The sequence below is a fragment of the Hyperolius riggenbachi genome, chromosome 2 (genome assembly GCF_040937935.1).
Source record: "Hyperolius riggenbachi isolate aHypRig1 chromosome 2, aHypRig1.pri, whole genome shotgun sequence".
NCBI lineage: Eukaryota > Metazoa > Chordata > Amphibia > Anura > Hyperoliidae > Hyperolius > Hyperolius riggenbachi.
Genome location: NC_090647.1, coordinates 59,458,893 through 59,478,107, shown reverse-complemented (window position 1 = coordinate 59,478,107; position 19,215 = coordinate 59,458,893). Strand labels below are relative to the sequence as shown.

The following is a 19,215-nucleotide window of genomic DNA, read 5'->3' as shown; positions in this document are numbered from 1 at the left end:
TACAGTAAAGTATGATATATGTGTTCCTACCTTGAAGGAGTCAAACTCACACGTAAGATAGTGTAAAAGGTTCTCAAATTTTATAGAGGAACAATCAACAACCCGTTTCACGGTTACAACCGCTTCCTCAGGTCTATAGGTGTTCCCTGAGAGATATTGCCTGTAATCCTGAGTGCCATTGATTTTACTTAACCACTAGTATCTATTTTCAAAAATCAAGACAACACTTGCCAATCAGAAAAACGGAAACGCAAACGCACAAAAAACGCAAATCAGAATAGGTCAAAAATGCATGCGTTTGCGTTTTGCAGTGGAAAAGGGCCCTTAAAGAGGAACTGTAATCAAGGATTGAACTTCATCCCAATCAGTAGCCGATATCGCCTTTCCCACAAGAAATATTTACCTTTTCTCAGGGGGCTCCGTATGGCTGATATTGTGGTGAAACCCCTCCCACAGTGTGATGTCAGCACCTAGGTACTGACATCACACTGCGAGAGCCTTGTTGCAATGTGGGAAATAACAGCTGTTTTTAACTGCCAAAAAAGTAGCATCTCCTTCCACAGACCTCATCTGTCAGCAGTAAAGATGACCCCATGTGATAAATGTCAGAATGTAAATTGGGAAGAGGAAAGATTTTACAATGGGCAAACTGTGACTAAATCATTTATACATAATTATTGTAAAAATTAAGCACTTTTTTCATTATATTATTTTTCCCAGAACGTCATTTCGGACAGCACCCCTGGATGAGACCTGTCTCCCTCCCCACTGTGGACAGGAAACTGTTAAAAGAAGAATTTGCATAAGCAATAGGCAGCCACATATAAGATACTACACCTGACACAGTACCTCAGTTTAGTTTCCTGTCCCGGACGGGATGCATGGGAGAGGTCTCCAGGAGTGCCATCCATGTCAGGCGGCAGGGGCAGCGTTTTCCAGGGCTCCAAGCAGCGCTGTTCAGTGAACAGTCAGGAGCCCTGCAGCGTGGAGGAGGCTTCTCCATCGGAGGCAGCAACTTTATGCGCGCATGTGCGTGCATTGGAGAGAGTTCACTTCCGGTTGAACCGGAAGTAGTCACGCGCTGGCGTCCCACGTGATCTGAAGTCTGAGCCGGGCGGCAGGGGCCGCGGCGGTGATTAGGAATCGGCATACAGCTGATTCCTTAAGGTAAGAAGCTGATTAAGCATATGCTTAGCCGGCAGGGGCCGCATGCATAATTGGATCAGCTGCATCAAATCAGCAGCACAGCTATAAGTTTGTAGAGTCCATGATGCACTCTGGTTTGTGGCTGGGATCATGGAGGACGCCTCTGGGTCAGCTCCTGCACAATCTGCTGAAACTGCCCAGGATCCCTCTCTGGCAAGTAGATGTGATTATGTTTCTTCTGCTTTGCTGGATGTATGTTATGTATAGAGGGATTTGTCTAATGGCTGGCTATCGTTTATTATGTTTTATACCCAAAAGACATAAGACTGAGAAGGTTGAAAAGTCTGAAAAATCTTCTACTCAGTCCAGTCAGCATGGATTGGCAACTCTGAATGGAAATGGTGCCAGTATTGTACAGAGAAGGTCCACAGCAATAGGAAATTAAAGATTCTGCTATTGCTTCTACCGCCTCAGCTGCTTCAGATGGGCCTGGGACTAGTACTGCTATGGCTTATCTACCTGTTATAGCTAATCCATCATCTCCTATGTTGTCTGCACCTCTAACTATGCCTCCTGCTTCCAAGAGACATAAGCCTCTATTTATTGAGCATTCCTGCATGCGGTAATGCTCAAAACAGCTGACTTTACCCACCATTTAGTAAAGTGTGCATTCATAAAACCTGTGTCCGCATGAAAATCTATAATTCCTGAGCAGGTGCGGGAAATTAACACCTTGTGTGGAGATTATCACACAGGTCACTGAAGGTTAATTCATAAAAATTAAAGCAGGCAAATGTGAGCAGAGAAACCCTGGCTGTTTAGAGAAGGCGATAAGCCAGCCATAACAGGCAAGCTAATGGAGAGACAGACCTCCCTGGCAGCTGCAGTGAGAGCAGAACAAACTGCATCCCAGAATACCCAGGCTGTGTTTTTAACCCCTTGGGTACCTGTTTTCAGATAAATTTCACATCAGAAAGCCTGCATGTGTAACATTCTTGAAGTTCTTCTAAGCTGCAGCAATTAAATAGATTGTTTAAAAGAACTAGACAGATTCAGGGCAAGGAGAGGCAATTTAAACAAAAATGCACATGTAAAGGAATGCTGGGGCTGCCTCCTTTATAGTAACTCTCTCTGCACAGAGAAAATGTATCAAACTAGGAGGAAGATTTGAGTAAAACTGACTAAGGGCCTTTTTTTCATTACCCTGCGAGTTAAGATTTGATTCTGATCACGAGGTACGTTAAACTAATGGAAACTGCAGCAGCAATTTCCATTAGTGCAATCTGATTGCGATGCGATTTGGACAAAGCACAATCGTCATCCTCCTGCATTGTATGCAATTGAGCTGTACTAGAAGTATAGTAGCGCAATCGCATAGTGGAAATTGAAGTACGATTGGGATCGCAAATGTTGTTGCGATCGCATTTCATAGTGGAAAAGAGCCCTAACCGCAATGTTTTTTCCTGAATTAATGAAAGACTTACTAATAGATATTAAGTCTGAGCAGAAATCTTTGACACCTTTGGATCAAATGTATGAGAGTTTGGCGGATCCTCATTCTCGGTTTATTCCAGTCCATTCTACTTTTAAGATTAGGATTAAGGAGTGGGATAATCCTAGGAAAAGGTTTTTTTTTTGGCCCAGATCATTATCTAAATGTTGTTTTTCTCCTGAAGATCAGGGTTTTTGGGAACCCCACCTAAATTAGAACCATATTTTTCAAGGGTATCAAACAAAACTGACCTACTTTTTTGAGGATTTCTGGGAAATTTTGAATGATTTCCCCAAAGTTTGGAATGCTTCCAATTATCTAGTGGACGCTTCAGATGATACGGTTAAACTTATGGCCAGAACTACGGCATTAGTTAATTCAGCCAGAAGAGGTGTATGGGTAAAAACTTGGAATGATGACAATTCTTCAAAATCAAGTTATGTGGTGTACCTTGTGAAGGGGGTCTGCTGTTTGAGTCAGTTAGACAATGGCAGACACACATGTTAAAAAAAAAAAAAAAAAAAAAGGATTCCTGTTAAAGGAATTCTATCGATTCACATTTTCAATTGACACAGGAATTGTTTGGGAAGTGTTGCTAAGTACTGGTGTATACATTTTAGAAGCAACTTCTTTGTTTACTGTTAGCAAAATACTTTCAGAGTTTGTTTGATATTTGCTTCCTGTAGTCTGATATGCAACTCTGGCTGTGCATTGAAGTAGACACCCCTTCTGCAATTGATTTGTCCCAATATAGCTAAATCCTACCCTCAATAAATTACAGCTTTTGCCTCTGATATTTAACATGAAAAGTACGAAAATGTTTACACAGCTACTTAGACATTATTTGCACACTGTCATTTTAGAACACTTGGGTATTGATAGTATTCCTTTAAGAAAGGACCTTTTCAAAGTAAACGGTCCTTTCGTCCCTCCTTCTAAGAATAAGTCAGATCCCTAGTCCTCTAAGGGCAGGAGATGGGCTCTCTACAAGTCACAGAAGCCTAAGGGCCTGTTCAGACTGCACACGTTTCCAGCTGCGTTTTGGAAACGCGTGCAGAAGGCCAACACGCACGACATCAGACAGTGCATAGAGTGCACTGCCTGATGTTCTCACCGCATGAGTTCCGGACCTGTGCGGTCCGGGAACGCATGCTGCACGCAGATTTAGCAAAAAACGCGCGGCTGTCCCATTCACTTTTCAGTGATGGGATCAGCCACGCAACGTCGTACGCGTTGCGTTCCGCATGCGTGGCCGTCCGCGTTTGTAATGTGAACCGGCCCTAAGTCCAACTTCACTTTTACTAAGAAGTCAGATAAGCAATGACGCTAGTATTCCAGTGAGATGGAGAATTGCAAATTTCAAAACATGGCAACTACAGTGCACAAAATATTGGTTATTTAGGCTTTTCACAGTGGGACGTTACAGGCGCAGGTTAGAGCAGCTTGTAACGCAGCCCAGCTCACAGTAATGAAAAATCAATGGGCTGTTCACAGTGCCCACGTTGTGTTACACCCTAACGCTGGACGTTTAAAGAAAGTGCATCATGCTGTGCGTTATACACGGTTTTAGCCGCATTAGACTGTTTGCATATGCTCAATAATGTGTGTTTTTTGTTTTTTCTTGCAGGAGAGGAGGGGAGAGTCCGCTGTTGTGGCCATCCACATGACTTATTAATATGCACTGCAGTGTTAACTTCCTGGAGCGGCCGCTTATTGGCTGGCAGGACCACGTGATGCGGAGTTTTCCGATCACGTGGTCTCCACAGTCTTTGCCGCATGTGCCGTTTTCGTCCGATAGTATGCGTCAAAAAGTACGCATCACAGACCCATCAGGAGACGCATAACGTGGCTCTAAATAGCATCCAACTTCAAAGCTCACATGCGTTGCGCTGGGGGCACGTTATGTGACCTTAGCGTCGCATCTAACGCAACGTCTTAGTGGGAAAGAGCCTTTAAGGTGTTTTTTTTTTTGGAGGGATACAGAATAGAGTGCAGCCAGCCTCCTTTTAAGAGCTTTTGCATTACTCCCCGCTTGCAGGACCAAATAAAGTTTTCAGCCCTACAATCGAAAGTCCTTTCCCTGTTTAGGAAAAAAAGGGTAATTTGAGAAGTACCGAAATGTCAGAGGACAGGGATTCTATTGCCCTGTGTTTTTTCTAGTAAAGGAGCTACAGGGAAATTATCAGTTCATACTAAATTTAAAGAGTCTAAACCAGAAGGTAAAATACAGAAAATTCAGGATGGATTTGATCTATTATTCATCTTTTACAGAAGGACGATTTCCTAGCCTTTCTAGACTGAAAAGATGCGTATCTTCAATTACCGATACATCTGACTTCTCAATAATGCTTAAGGTTTGCCATCCAGATGGAGGAAGAGGTAAGAATGTATCAGTTTAATGCTTTGCCCTTCGGATTATCCTCAGCTCCAGGGTTGTTTATGAAGGTAATGTCTGGGGTTCTGGCTACACTTAGACAGAGAAAGGTTAACATTTTGGGTTACCTTGACTTTCTGTTTTGGTGGACATCTCCCAATTCGGTAAGAGATCAGATTGTTACGACAATAGTCTTACTACAAGATCTAGGTTGGATCATTAATTGGGAGAAATCTTCCTTAATTAAATCCTACACAGATTATACATTTGTTTGGGCTATTTCATTAGCATATCAGACACAGGGGAAGCAATTCAATTCTATCATGGCTCATTCCACAAGAGGAATTTCGACTTCCTGGGCAGAGAGGGCAGGGGCCTCTATAGATCAGATCTGCAGAGCTGCGACCTGGTCAAGTCACAATACGTTTGTAAAGCACTATCGCCTTAATGTATCTGCCTCTGCAGGGTTATCCTTCAGAAGGAAAGTTTTGCAAGCTGTGGTCCCACCCTAAGGTTTTAACTCTTGTATATCGTCTCATCCAGGGGTGCTGTCCGAAATGACGTTCTGGGAAAGACCACTTTACTTACGGTAAAGTCTTTTCCAGTAGTCATGAGGACAGCACCCCTGCAACCCGCCCTTATTTGGGTAGGAAAGAGAAATAAGTTTGTGTAAGCATCATTAAATGTCCGTGTCATCTTTTTATTAACTGAGGTACTGTGTCAGGTGTAGTATCTTATATGTGGCTGCCTATTGCTTATGCAAATTCTTCTTTTAACAGTTTCCTGTCCACAGTGGGGAGGGAGACAGGTCTCATCCAGGGGTGCTGTCCTCATGACTACTGGAAAAGACTTTACCGTAAGTAAAGTGGTCTTTACTGCAGTTCCTCTTTAAAGCAGAACTGAAGAACTTAAAAAAAAAGTGTTTCGCTTACCTGGGGCTTCTGCCATCCCCGTGCGGCCTTCCAGTCCCACGCGGTCCTCCACGATCCTCCGTTCTCCCGCCACCAGCTAGTTTCATTATCGCCTGCGCGCCCCGAGCCACACTTATCTTCTGAAAGATGTGCGGGACACGCAGGTGCAGCTGTTGACTTACAAGTCTACGATAACGAAACTAGTTGGCGGTGGGAGAACAGAGGACCGGCGCAAGCGCAGGGCGGCTGCAAGGGGCTGGTAGAAGTCCCAGGTAAGTGAAACACTTTTTTTTTTTTTTTTTTTAAGTTTTTCAGTTCCGTTTTAAGCTTCCCTTTAATGACTTAAGTGTTCAACTACATGGTGGTGCATGAAAAACTGGCCCAGCTGCCTGCCACAAACGTATACAGGCAGATACCGGCCGATCCCCAATGCACAACCCTGTAGTCCTATCTATAATATCTATTGAAGCTTTTCCTTTTGGTCTGCCAGTACTGATAATGTCATGGATGTTTTTCCCTCTTAGAGGACTGGCCATGGTGACAAGAACCACCCGGATGCTGACCGGTCCCCAGTATTCCTGCAGTTCATAGATTGTGTTTGGCAAATGACGAGACAGGTGAGCCATAAAGATTATACAGAAACATGTAAGTGTCATACCATGTACAGAAATGAAATCTGGGATTTTAAAATGAACAAAAAACTGATACTTTGGGAGGGGAAGCCCTTGGATCCTAATGAGGTTTTCCCTGTCCTCCTCCCGCTAGTGCGGTGGAACGGATATATTTTGTCGTTGGGGCAAATATACCCGATAATTTCCAGATCTCCAAATTGCCATATTGTTAGGCATTGTGCACCCTAGAGATGATTATTATGATTTAGTATTTATATAGCGCCGACCTCTTCCGCAGTGCTGTACAGAATATATAGTCTTGTCACCAACTGTCCCTCAGAGAGGCTCACAATCTATTCCCTACTATAGTCGTGTGTCCATCGTAGTCTAGGGCCAATTTAGCGGGAAGCCAATTAACTTATCTGTATGGTTTTTTGGGGATGTTGGAGGAAACCGGTGTGCCTGGAGGGAGCCCATGCAAACAGTATACAATCTCCATGCAGATAGTGCCCTGGCTGGGATTCACACCAGGGACTCAGTGTGGCAAAGCAAGAGTGTTAGTCACTATCTATACCCCTCACCCCTTCCTTCATTCTTTTTTAATAAAAACACTTTTTGCTGAATGTTTTTGGGGTCAAGTGACTTCAGTGCTGCCCTGCCTAAAACCTGGTTTGAGAAGCGACACCTGCGGCATAAAAAGAAATTGGTGCTATGGTCACATGACCACAATATTTTTCTGTAACAAAATGAGAATTCCCTTATTGGCGCCTGTCTAAAACTTTTCATTTCCCATGGTATTCTTTAATCAACCCATGTTTGGCTGTTTGCTAATGTGCATATTCACTCCTTTATGGCACTCCTACCCACAGTTTCCTCATGCGTTTGAGTTCAATGAACACTTTCTTGTGACGATTCTGGATCACCTTTACAGCTGCTTGTTTGGAACATTCCTGTGCAACAGTGAGCAGCAAAGAGTGCAAGAGGTACGTTCCATTTACCCTCCCCTCCTCTGACATAGGATTGTGTAGAGAATGTGTAACCTCGCTTCTGATCCAGTGTTTGTACACTCAGGAGCACTTCTGCTAAGCTCACATGGGGTGTGTGTGATATATTTCTTTATTTTTACAAAAAATCTTATAAAATACTGGCAATTTCCGGCAAAATAATGGTTTGAAGGCCTATATACATACTTAAAGAGACTGTAATGAAAAAAAGTTCCCCTGAGGGGTACTCACCTCGGGAGGGGGAAGCCTCTGGATCTTATGGAGGCTTCCCCCGTCCTCCTGTGTCCCACAGCAGTCTTGCTGCAGCCCACTGAATGCACAGTCCACAATTTGTCAGGCTGTGCAATATTTACCTTACCCTGTTCCAGTTGGGGCGTGTTGGGGCTCTCCGCTTGGAAATAGGCGGAAATAGCCGATCTCAGTTGGGTCCGCTCTGCTGGCAGGAGACTTGTGTGTTTCCAACTGAGATAGGCTATTTCCAAGCGGAGACCCGTTACTGTGCCTGTGCTGGAGTTGGGAAGGGAAATATTTACATCCCCAGGGTTCGGGGAGCTCTATCGCTGCCGCCGTGGGACACAGGAAGAAGGGGGAAGCCTCTATAGGATCCAGAGGCTTACCCCTCCCGAGGTGAGTACCCCCCAGGGGCATTTTTTAATCATTACAGATCCTCTTGAAAATAGGATGAAACTCCATATTAGCTGGGGGAAAAATCATACAATAAGAAAGTACTTGTTTAGCTTACCTATCCTGTTGTTTTTTAGTTTTTGCTGATTTTGGAGAAATATATGAAAAAAGTAAAAATTAATATTTCTGCTGGTTTCCATCTCTACTATTTCACTGTGATGCCAAAAGTGACATCACTTCTGCTCTTTTTTCTTTTTTTTTTTATTTCAACCCAGCTCAGTGTTCATTTTCCCTCCCTGCTGCCACAGCTTACTGCTGTCTCTCCCCCAGCATGCATCACCTAACCAGGCTTACATCACTGTAGCCTCTTCAAAGGAGGTGTAGAGGGAGTTTCAATTACCTTCTGGTCATAGCGTCGCTATCTGAAATAGGAAGCTTTCCTTTATTTGTGTGCTGAGATAAGCTTGTTACTGTAACCAAAAACTAAACAAAAACTTTCCACAATCCTGCTGGCACTTCATAATTTCTGCACCCAGAAGTAAAAAAAAATGGGGGACATATAGGGATTTACATATATTTTGGGCTCACTAACTAGTTTTTGGCCATTTTCTATGTTGGATGTTACAACCCCCTTTAACCTCTTGCCGACCGTGTCACGCCGATGGGCGTGGCTGCGACGGCAGCCCCAGGAACGCCTAACACTGATTGGCGTAAAGTCCTGGGGCCAGCTAATGCAGGAGATCGCGCGCATCTCCTGCTTGGGGGGCGGAGCTCCGCCCCGCCTTCAGTCTCCGAGCAGCTATTGCCGCTCGGGAGACTGTTAGACGGCGTGATCGCCGTCTAATTACATGTACAGCGCTGCGATCGGCAGCAGCGCTGTACTGGGGACAGCCATGTGACACGGCTGTCCCCCTGGGACACTGGAGAGCGATCGGCTCTCATAGGCAGAAGCCTATGACAGCCAATCGCCATAATTGGCTGGCTGTGGGGAGGGAGGGAATATATTTAAAGAAACAGCGTTTTTTTTATAAAAACAGTAAGAAAAATATTTGTCAAAAAAAAAAACAATCTGGGGGCGATTAGAACCCACCAACAGAGAGCTCTGTTGGTGGGGGGTGGGGCGAAATCGCTTGTGTGCTGTGTTGTGCAGCCCTGCAGCTTGGCCTTAAAGCTGCACAGGCACCTTTTACTAAAAATGGCCTGGTCACTAGGGGGGCTTAGCACTGCGGTCCTCAAGAGGTTAAGGGCGACTAATAACAATAGGTGCGCAAGATGCTCAGTACTGCTTTAGATATGTGAGTAGTTGGTAGACACTGACGCTCTATAAAGGGAGGTTGTTTTCAGCGCATCTCTGTAGGTATACCAATCAGAGGCGGCGTCCACTACTGTGAGTACTCCCAGTAATTTGTGCTGGTTGGTTGAGACTGCTGGTTAAATTGAGTTCCAGATAACTGGTATTGCCTCATGTGTAGCAATCTGTTATACTATAATTTGTTTTCTGGTTACATGGCAGGGGGGGGGGGGGAGGGGGGAATCAGTTCTGTGTCAATGAATATAAAGCTGCTTTTGTTGATCTTGTTATTGTGTTGGGTATGAATGCAGTGCCTGCCACAAGAGACCGTCTCCCTGTGGTCATACATCAACAGCCAGCTAGAAGACTTCATGAACCCTCTGTTTGTGGATTACTCCGACCATGTGTTGTACCCGGTGACCAGCACTAGACACCTGCAGCTGTGGACAGAATATTACATACGGTGGAATCCCAGGACTAAAACCCACGTATGTACCACTACTGTACACCCAGCACTGACACCCATGTATGTACCACTACTGTACACCCAGCACTGACACCCACGTATGTACCACTACTGTACACCCAGCACTGACACCCTGCACTGGTCTATCTTTCATCGGGAATTCTGTGATTTATTTCATTTTTCAAATCATATTCATGAACTTAAAGGAGTTATCAGGCAAAAAAAAAAATGAGTTTCAGTTACCTGGGGCTTCTACCAGCCCCATGCAGCCATCCTGTGCCCTCAAAGTCACTCACTGCTGCTCCAGTCCCCGCCGCCAGCTAGTCTCGTTTTTGCCGACCTCGAGGTCGGCGGGCTGCATTGCATACATTTTTAGCGTTAGCGATGCAACGCCAACAAATTTTCGCGTTGCAACGCTAGCGTGAAAAAATGTATGCGTTAATGTTCCTGCACCAGCGGGAATGCTAAAAATGTATGCAATGCAGCCCGCCGACCTCGAGGTCGGCAAAAACGAAACTAGCTGGCAGCAGGGGAATGGAGCAGCAGTGAGTGACTTCGAGGGCACAGGATGGCTGCATGGGGCTGGTAGAAGCCCCAGGTAACTGAAACTCCTCTTTTTTCTTTTTTTTTGCCTGACAATTCCTTTAAAGGGAGTCTGAAGTAAAAATAAACTTATGTTATAATGATTTGTATGTGTTGTACAGCTAAGATATAAAACATTAGCAGCAGAGATATGAGTCTAATATTGTTTCAAGTACAGGAAGAGTTAAGAAACTTCAGTTATCTATGCAAAAGAGCTTAAAAATTGAGCTCTCCCACAGCTCTGTCTTTTGAAGCTTAGTATCTCAAGTGTCAGTCACTGTATTTTGTTTTTTCTGCAGAGGACAGTTCAAAAGTTCACTAGCCTGCTCTGTGAAATCATTTTGAATGCTGAGTAGTGTGTAAACTGCAATTATTAGATAATGATGCAAGTTATAAAAAAACCCGATATAACTGAAAATAAAAATGAGACTATTTTCTTTGTTACTAATGATCTAGTAAATATCTGTATACTACACAACCTATTCATTATGTCCTAATTTTTTTTCTCGCTTGTGTCACAAAAAAAAAAAAAGTGCCCCTGGGCTCCGGAGGGGGAAGCCTCTGGGTCCTATTGAGGCTTCCCCATCCTCCTCCATCCCACGGTGGTCTCGCTCTGCCCCTCCGAGCGGCAGCCTTGTAAATATTTACCTTCCAGGGCTCCAGCTCAGGCGCACAGGGCCGGCGCTACCATAGAGGCAAAGGAGGCAGCTGCCCCAGGGCCCCAGAGCTTGTAGGGGCCCCCAGTGGCTACAAGAGGAAAAAAAATTCAAATCGGCCTTATAGTTTTTGAGAAAATCGATTTTAAAGTTTCAAAGGAAAAAAAATACACATTTAAAAACCTGCCGACTTTAATGGTTAATAGCAAATCCACCTTAAATGCTAGAAACTCTAAATTTGCAGGATATGTTAAGGAGATCATTAGGAATAAGAGGAAAAAAACAATTTTTCAAAAAGACCTTATAGTTTTTGAGAAAATTGATTTTAAAGTTTCGAAGGAAAAAAGTATACTTTTAAATGCGGTAAATGTAACTTTTAGTAGCAAACCTAACGGTAGTGTAATTTTACATGCATCAAACGAAAGCACAATAAATTTTCTGGCAGGGTTTGGCCAGGGATCGCTATACAGCCGCAATATGGCTGTATGAAGATCCCTGGCATTTTTTCCTATTTTCCCAATTTTTTTTTTATGTTTAGAGTGTGGGAATTAAAAAAAAAAAAATTGTGGGGTCCCCCCTCCTGAAACTTTTTAACCCCTTGTCCCCTATGCAGGCTGGGATAGCCAGAATGTGGAGCTCCGACCGATTGGGACTTCACACCCTGACTATACCAGCTGCAAAAAAGGTCCCCTAATGCGGATTTTTGTTCTGGGGTATATGTTGGGGGGGCCCCCCCAGGTTTATTTTGCCCTGGGGCCCCATTGTTGCTTAAACCGGCCCTGCAGGCGTAGTATCGGTTGTCGGCTCGGGATCAGTCGGAAATAGCCGATCCTAATCGGGTCCCCTCTACTGCGCAAGCACTGTCCACTTGCGCCTGTGAAGTAGAGCGGACCCGACTGGGATCGGCTATTTACGCCTGATCCTGACCTGAGAGACTACTGCGCTGGAGCAGGGGAAGGTAAATATTGCACTACTGCGCCTGCACCACAGCCTGATAAAGTGTCGGCTGTGGCTTCGGAGGGACCCAGTGAGACCACTGTGGGACGAAGGAGAACAGGGGAAAGCCTCGATAAGATCCAGAGGCTTCTCCCTCCTGAGGTAAGTATCCCCCCGGGGCCCATTTTTTTTTTATTACAGAGTCTCTTTAACCACTTCTCTAAGAAGAAGAAAAAAAATCACCATTTCTCAGCTTTCAGCCATTGTAGTTTAAAAATAAAATGTGCTATTGTAGATAAAACAGACACATTTTATTTGCCCATTTGTCCCAGTTATTGTAATGTTTAAATTGTGTCCCTAGTACAAAGTATGGTGATATTTTATTTTGGGTTAGGGGTGAAGGAGTTTCAAAAATAATGAAAATGTATTTAATTTTTCTATGGTAAGTGAATAATGGTGTATTTGGAAGTAGTTTTGGCCACAAGATGGTGCTATACTTACTCAGTTTTCTAAAAATAGAAAACAACCAAATATTTACATGTGTTTATAGGTGTTTATAAACAAAGACTAGAAAAGCGTGGCAGAAGTTGCTAAGTGGTTAAGTACTAGATTCCAAATTGAGAATTATCATTATTAAAAGGTACCTGAGATGGTGTAAAAGAAAAAAAATGATGCATACCTGGAGCTTCCTCCAGGATGATCAGTCCCTCGCTGTCCTCCTCCCATAGCTTGGAGCGCTAACACTTGCAGTGGCGGAGCGGACATGCAGCCAGGCTGTGCATACGGAGTACACCGCGAATCGCAGGAGTTTCCGGGGCAGATTGTGGAGGATCCAGGCAGCGGAGGACGACGGCGAGGGAGCGATCAGCCTGGAGAGGGGGCCCCAGGTATTTATCATTTTTTTTTCTTTTACACCATCTCAGATTTACTTCAACCTTATTTATAAAGCACCAGCACATTACGTAGCGCTGGACATTAGGGGAGACAGACAGCATTGGGTCAAAATATGAATACAAGAATGTCACCCATCTTAAAAGAGGAAATACCCCATCAGTACTGGCAACAAAACATACCGTAATTTCCGCCATATAAGACTCACTTTTTCTCTCCAAAAAATGCGTCTTATACGGCGAATGCAAGGAATCCCTTACACTGTATGTGGAGTACTCTATAAATGTACTTGAAATGTAGAATGCAGCAAGCCTCCTGCCAATGGTTTACTGTCTAAAGGGAGTGGGTAGAGAAACACTAGGTACGGGACTGCTGAGCATTGATGAAGGAGGGTAAGCTTGCATGAACGGGTGAGTTTTAAGTGCCTTCTTGAAGGCGTTGAAGCAGGAAGCAAACCAAAGGGGGAAGGGAGTTCTAGAGGGAAGGGGCAGCTCTAGAGAATTCATGGAGTCATGCATGGGAGTGGGTAATATGCAAGGCATTACCCCTCAAAACCCTAAGGTCTGTCTTTCTGTTTGAAGGTATAGATATTCCTGTAGTTTATTTCTTCTGTGAATTCTATGTGATGCATGTCTCAAGGGGCTGAACATCTGCTTGTTTCCCACAGGATGCTGTTCAGAGCCGCTGTAAGGATTTGCTCGCCAAGCGGGCGGAGCTTCAGAAGAAGCTGGAGGATCTGCAGCAGGAGATGAGTAACCGCTCTCTGTCATCTGACCGAGCGGGATCCATGCACTCTGTCACCCACACCGTGGTCTGACCGGGCGGGATCCATGCACTCTGTCACCCACACGGTGGTCTGACCGGGCGGGATCCATGCACTTTGTCACCCACACCGTGGTCTGACCGGGCGGGATCCATGCACTCTGTCACCCACACCGTGGTCTGACCGGGCGGGATCCATGCACTCTGTCACCCACACCGTGGTCTGACCGGGCGGAATCCATGCACTCTCACCCACACCGTGGTCTGACTGGGCGGGATCCATGCACTCTGTCACCCACACCGTGGTCTGACCGGGCGGAATCCATGCACTCTCACCCACACCATGGTCTGACTGGGTGGGATCCATGCACACTGTGGTCTGACGTGTTGTCTTACCAGGACTAACGTGCTCCTAATGTCTTAACTAGAGGTGATCACTGAGATGGCAGCTTGCATGCACGTTTAATGCAAATTGCATTCAGCCTGGCCTTTGCGCAATCCGAAGCATCTCCTCCCAAATGCAGATAATTGCCATTAGATTTGCATTCAAGCTGTAATTACTAGCATCCCACTGACCATCCTCTAGTCTTACCTATGCAATGAGTGATAAAGTCCCTTGGCTACATCACCTTTATCCTATGGTCACATGACCCAAACAGTTCTGTGTGCACTGATGAGGCTGAATGCAGTCTAAGCAGTTCTGTATGCACTGATGAGGCCAGTCGGATTTTGAGCGTGCTCTATCCAGTCAGATTAATAGTAATTGTATAATTCAGGGTTGTCCAACTGTCGGGCCACACTTGCTTGCCCAGACAATTTTTTGTGTCAGCCCACCTCTTGTTTGTGCTTGGCTCCACCCCCCATAGCCAGGACATTGATGCTCTGCCCCCTCCAGCCGACAAATCCGGTGCTAGACACACCCACTGCCCATGGAGTTGGACTGCTCTGGTATAATTTATTCACATTTTGCCTCATGCTCGCCAACCATTACTGTCTGTCCTGATCTACAACTGATGATTGGTGTAGTGAAGGACTTGGCATGCCACTGTATGCCATGTATTTCAATGTAGAGGGAGAGGAATGCTTTTCTTTTTAAATATTTTACTGTATTTTTTTCCATTGATTAGGTAAGTTAATAAAAAACACAAACATAAAACGCATTAAAAATGCAAACTCGAACCGCAAACACATACGAAAACGCAGCAAAATAAAAGTACACAGTGCAGAAAACGCATAGTTTTCTGCAATGCCTAGCGTGCTCCCAGGCAAAAGATCAGCACCACAATTTAAGGGAACCCAAGGTGAGATACCTATGGAGGCTGACATACCGTATATTTGGGCGTGTAAGATGACCCCCCATCTTTTCCAGTTAAAATATAGAGTTTGGGATATACTCCCGTATAAGACTACCCCTCTTCCAACGCACACCAAATAAAAATTAAAAACACATCAGATACTGGTGCTATGTATGAACAGATACTGGTGCTGTACTGTATGTGGTACCCAGTGTATAACAGTGTATAGGCGATTGACTGGTTGGATTGGTCAACTCTCCCTACACGGAGTCGTCAGCTCTCCCTGTTTATCAGAGCGGTACGGAAGAATAGATCACGCTGTGCCCATAAAACACGCCTCTTTCACCCGTCTGGCCCCGCCCTTGTATCCTATTTACCCCCATCTCCGCCCCTCAGATCTAACACATGTGCACCAGCGCCGCTTCACTACAGTCCTCAGCAACGAGTTCTGAGAGTCGGTAACAGAACAGGGAATATCACCCGGCGCATAAGTGACCCCTGACTTCTCAGAAGATTTTCAAAGGTTATAAAGTAGTCTCGCACGCCAGAATATACAGTATTTATTTCCTTTTAAACAATGCAGATTGCCTGGCTGTCCTGCTGAGCTTCTGCCTCTAATACTTTAAGCCACGGACACTAAACGGGCATGCAGATCAGATGTTTCTGACAACGATTAGCTGCATTTTTGTAGGTGTGTAATTCAGACACTAATGACCAGAGAGATTAGTAGGACAGCCAGGCAACTGGTATGGTTTACAGTGTTGAAAAAGTATGAAAAGTTTAAAGCATGAAAAAGTAGCCGGTAAGGCCCGACGGGGGAATGCAGAGCCAACACAACTCTGCTTACAATATGAGGATGTGAGCGGATGACAGCTGGGTGCTCGCCAAAATTAGCTGGGTGGAGCACCTGCCTAAAAGAGCCTGAGGAGAAAACTGGTATAAAGGAAATAAAAATGGCAGCCTCCATATGTCTCTCAACGTGGGTTCTTTGTAAAAAGGTTGCAAAGTTGACGGCTTCCTTATTCTTTTCTTCATGTTTTCTCCATTGTTCAAGCACTACGCCTGATTCCAGACTAGAGGAATGGACCACAGAGACATGTTCTGAATTCTGTAGGGTTCAGCTACTTTTGTCTTAAAAAACTGTTAATAAGTGACTTGTTAAGCTCTTCAGGCAGCTCCTTCTGTGTGTTTTGGCTGCAGATCATGAGTGGTCAGGTGCCAGACTGTTTCGTAGGGCTGATTGATACTGCTATGTCTCTATCTGCCATACATGGAGGCTTCTGTACAACCCCAGCTCTGTAAGGTTGGGCACATTGTGAGGGTCCCGTTGAATGGTACTATTTCATATTTTATATAGACCCGTACCCACCACAAGATTTTCCCGACAACTGGCAATGGTTGGTTTTTTTTTGAGCGTCAAGCGATCAGTTTGGCGATGTTGCGACATGGGAACAGACATGTGACCACATGAAAGACGTTTAGCGACGCACGACGATAACGACCGTCACGGCGGATTATATCTTTAAGAACTTTGAGGATTCCGCGCAAAGTACAGCGATCGCTTGATTTCCCATTTGCACCCATTGTGTGACGTCGCGTGCACCCGTGGGCCAGAAGATGGATCGTGGAGCGCTCGTCGTCAGGGTGACATTGCTGAATCCATCTTCCTCCGTCGGGTGGTGTGTTTTTAGTTTACGAACGATCTTATATTTAGATCGAAATTGTATGTGCGCAGAAGTAATTAGTGCTATGCATCGATTATGAACAATCATATTCCCAGTCATTAGAACGCCTTTTTATTGGTTGGCGCAGGTAAATTTGTTTCTGTCAGTTGTGATTGAATTTACAGGTGCCCATTAATCGTAGAATTGTTAGCAAACTATCATACTCTCACTAAGATTATTCAGATTGAAAAGAAAAAAAAATTGTGTGTTCGATTCACACCATTATTCCAACTTGCCGTCATATCTAAACCAGTTCTAATCATATCTATGGGGAGAAAAGCCATTTCTTTAAGGAAACAATCGATAATGTGATAGTTAAGGATTGATTGGACCAATCAGTTTCTCTGTTTTCTGGATAATCTGATCAAAAATATGATCGTTCACTAAAAATTGTAACATTTTTTTATCAGCACCTTTTTGTATAATTTCATTTGTTGGTGGGCTGTTTCAATTACAATTGTTAATATTTTTTTAATACTAATTAAACCCTGTGTCTAATTCAGCCGGTCATTGACAGATAGTATCATTATTGGCCATGTTGAGCCTCTACAGGCACAATGTGTGCAGGATCTTGTTAAAGGACCACTGTCACGAAAATCTTAACATTTAAAATACATGTAAACACATACAAATAAGTATGTTTCTTCCATAGTAAAATGAGCCATAAATTACTTTTCTCCTATGTTGCTGTCACTTACAGTAGGTAGTAGAATTCTGATAGAACCGACAGGTTTTGGGCTAGTCCATCTCTCCATAGAGGATTCTCAGCATGGTCTTTACTTCACCCTCTGAAAAAATTTTATACAATGATGCTGCCCAGCTTACCGTACACTTTTTTTTGGCAGTTGGACGGAGCAACTATAAAGAAACCACCCCACCATGGGAGAGATGGAGTAGTTCTGTCGCTTCTGTCAGATTTCTACTACTTACTGTAAGTGACAGCAACATAGGAGAAAAGTAATTTATGGCTCATTTTACTCTGGAAGAAACTTACTACATATGTTTATATATATTTTAAATGTTTTGATTTTTGGGACAGTGGTCCTTTAAATATACATTCTAACACCCCCCCCGTCAAGGTTGACTTCTCTTTAGGTGCGATAAGGCTCTGGCCTTCACAGGTCCAGCTCGCACAGTACTGGCCATTTTCCAATGTGGCGGCCATCTTGCAATGTAGCTCCTGAGTCAAATTAACAGAAGCCTTAATTTTATTATCACAACAGCATTAACAGCTTATTACTACAGCTCTTATTGTGCTAAAGCACCTTGATCATCTAAAAGCTTTACATGTATAGATTTACTACTAGGTTCCAACTACTTGAACTCTTAAACATCAAAGGTGATGTTATTTATTTACTTTTTCTTTATAAAGGGTACACAGGTAATGGATAAATGGTTATGTAACAGAAACCTCAGCAGATTTCACGACTGAGGGCATCACAATGTCAAATAGTGGAGTCCTTCTCCTTGGATTTGATTCTGGGAATAGGCAACCTTTCCCTGTTAGAAGTACCAGTTTGTAGGTTACCTTTTCTTTTATGTCCCTTGAGTTTTCTTTCTGCGTAAAGGACCACTATCACAAAAATTGTAAAATTTAAAATGTATGTAAACCTATACAAAGAAGTATGTTTCTTCCTGAGTAAAATGAGCCATAAATTACTTTTCTCCTATGTTGCAGTCCCTTACAGTAAGTAGTAGAAATCTGACATTACCGACAGGTTTTGGACTAGCCCATCTCCTCATGTGGATTCTCAGGGTTTTGTTTAGTTTTTAAAAGCAGTTAGTGAATGGCAGTTTCTCTGTCCAACTGCCAAAAAAGTGTAGCATATAAATATCCTGGACGGCCCTTCATGTGTTTAGTAAACCTTTATTAGTACAAAATTACACTGATCACACAGCAGCTGGGTTCCCCTATTAAAATCTTAAAACAGTAACAATCACAGAACTGGAGGGAGCGCTCCTTCCTAATTGATTCCACCTCTCACTATCAGGTTATTGCAGCCAAATGGTCGCCCAGCCTAAGCCTATGCCAACCCCGGCTGCCACCGATACAGTGAGTGTGTAGGTGGACCCACCACCGACGCACACCCTGAGGCCTCTATTACACAGCAGCTGCCCTGCTTGGCATGCACTTCAAACGTCCCTGGACGACTGTCTGTTGATTATCCAAACCACCCACTATGGTACACACATCTCACAATTGCTAGTTTCCTTCTTATTCAGCATAAGCCCTTGTATACATTATTACTTTTCTTGCACCAAAGATGACAATGACTATCAATTTTCGTGGGAACAGTCCTCCATCAACAAGTGTCATGTGCCAAGCCCCGCAGAGCTGTGTGGTGTAACTCACGGCTCCCTGGGTGGAGTATTTCAGGGGAGGATCTCCGCGTCCCTTGGCCGCTGTCTTATCGAGTTGGTCACGCTGCCTGATCCGCAAGGCTCCAGCT

At 44.2% G+C, this 19,215-nt stretch overlaps 1 protein-coding gene across 3 annotated transcripts in view; it reads left to right on the top strand.

Moving 5' to 3' along the window:
* MTMR2 (myotubularin related protein 2) overlaps window positions 1-17,421 on the top strand; it is a 74,862-nt gene extending 57,441 nt beyond the window's left edge. For all 3 annotated transcript variants that reach the window (XM_068266838.1, XM_068266839.1, XM_068266837.1), the window contains exons 12-15: window positions 6,448-6,540; window positions 7,404-7,517; window positions 9,765-9,941; window positions 13,652-17,421. In XM_068266838.1, the coding sequence (XP_068122939.1) occupies window positions 6,448-6,540; window positions 7,404-7,517; window positions 9,765-9,941; window positions 13,652-13,801 (534 nt within the window). In that variant the 3' untranslated portion in view covers window positions 13,802-17,421. The remainder of the gene's footprint in view (window positions 1-6,447; window positions 6,541-7,403; window positions 7,518-9,764; window positions 9,942-13,651) is intronic.
* The last annotated feature ends 1,794 nt before the right edge of the window (window positions 17,422-19,215 follow it).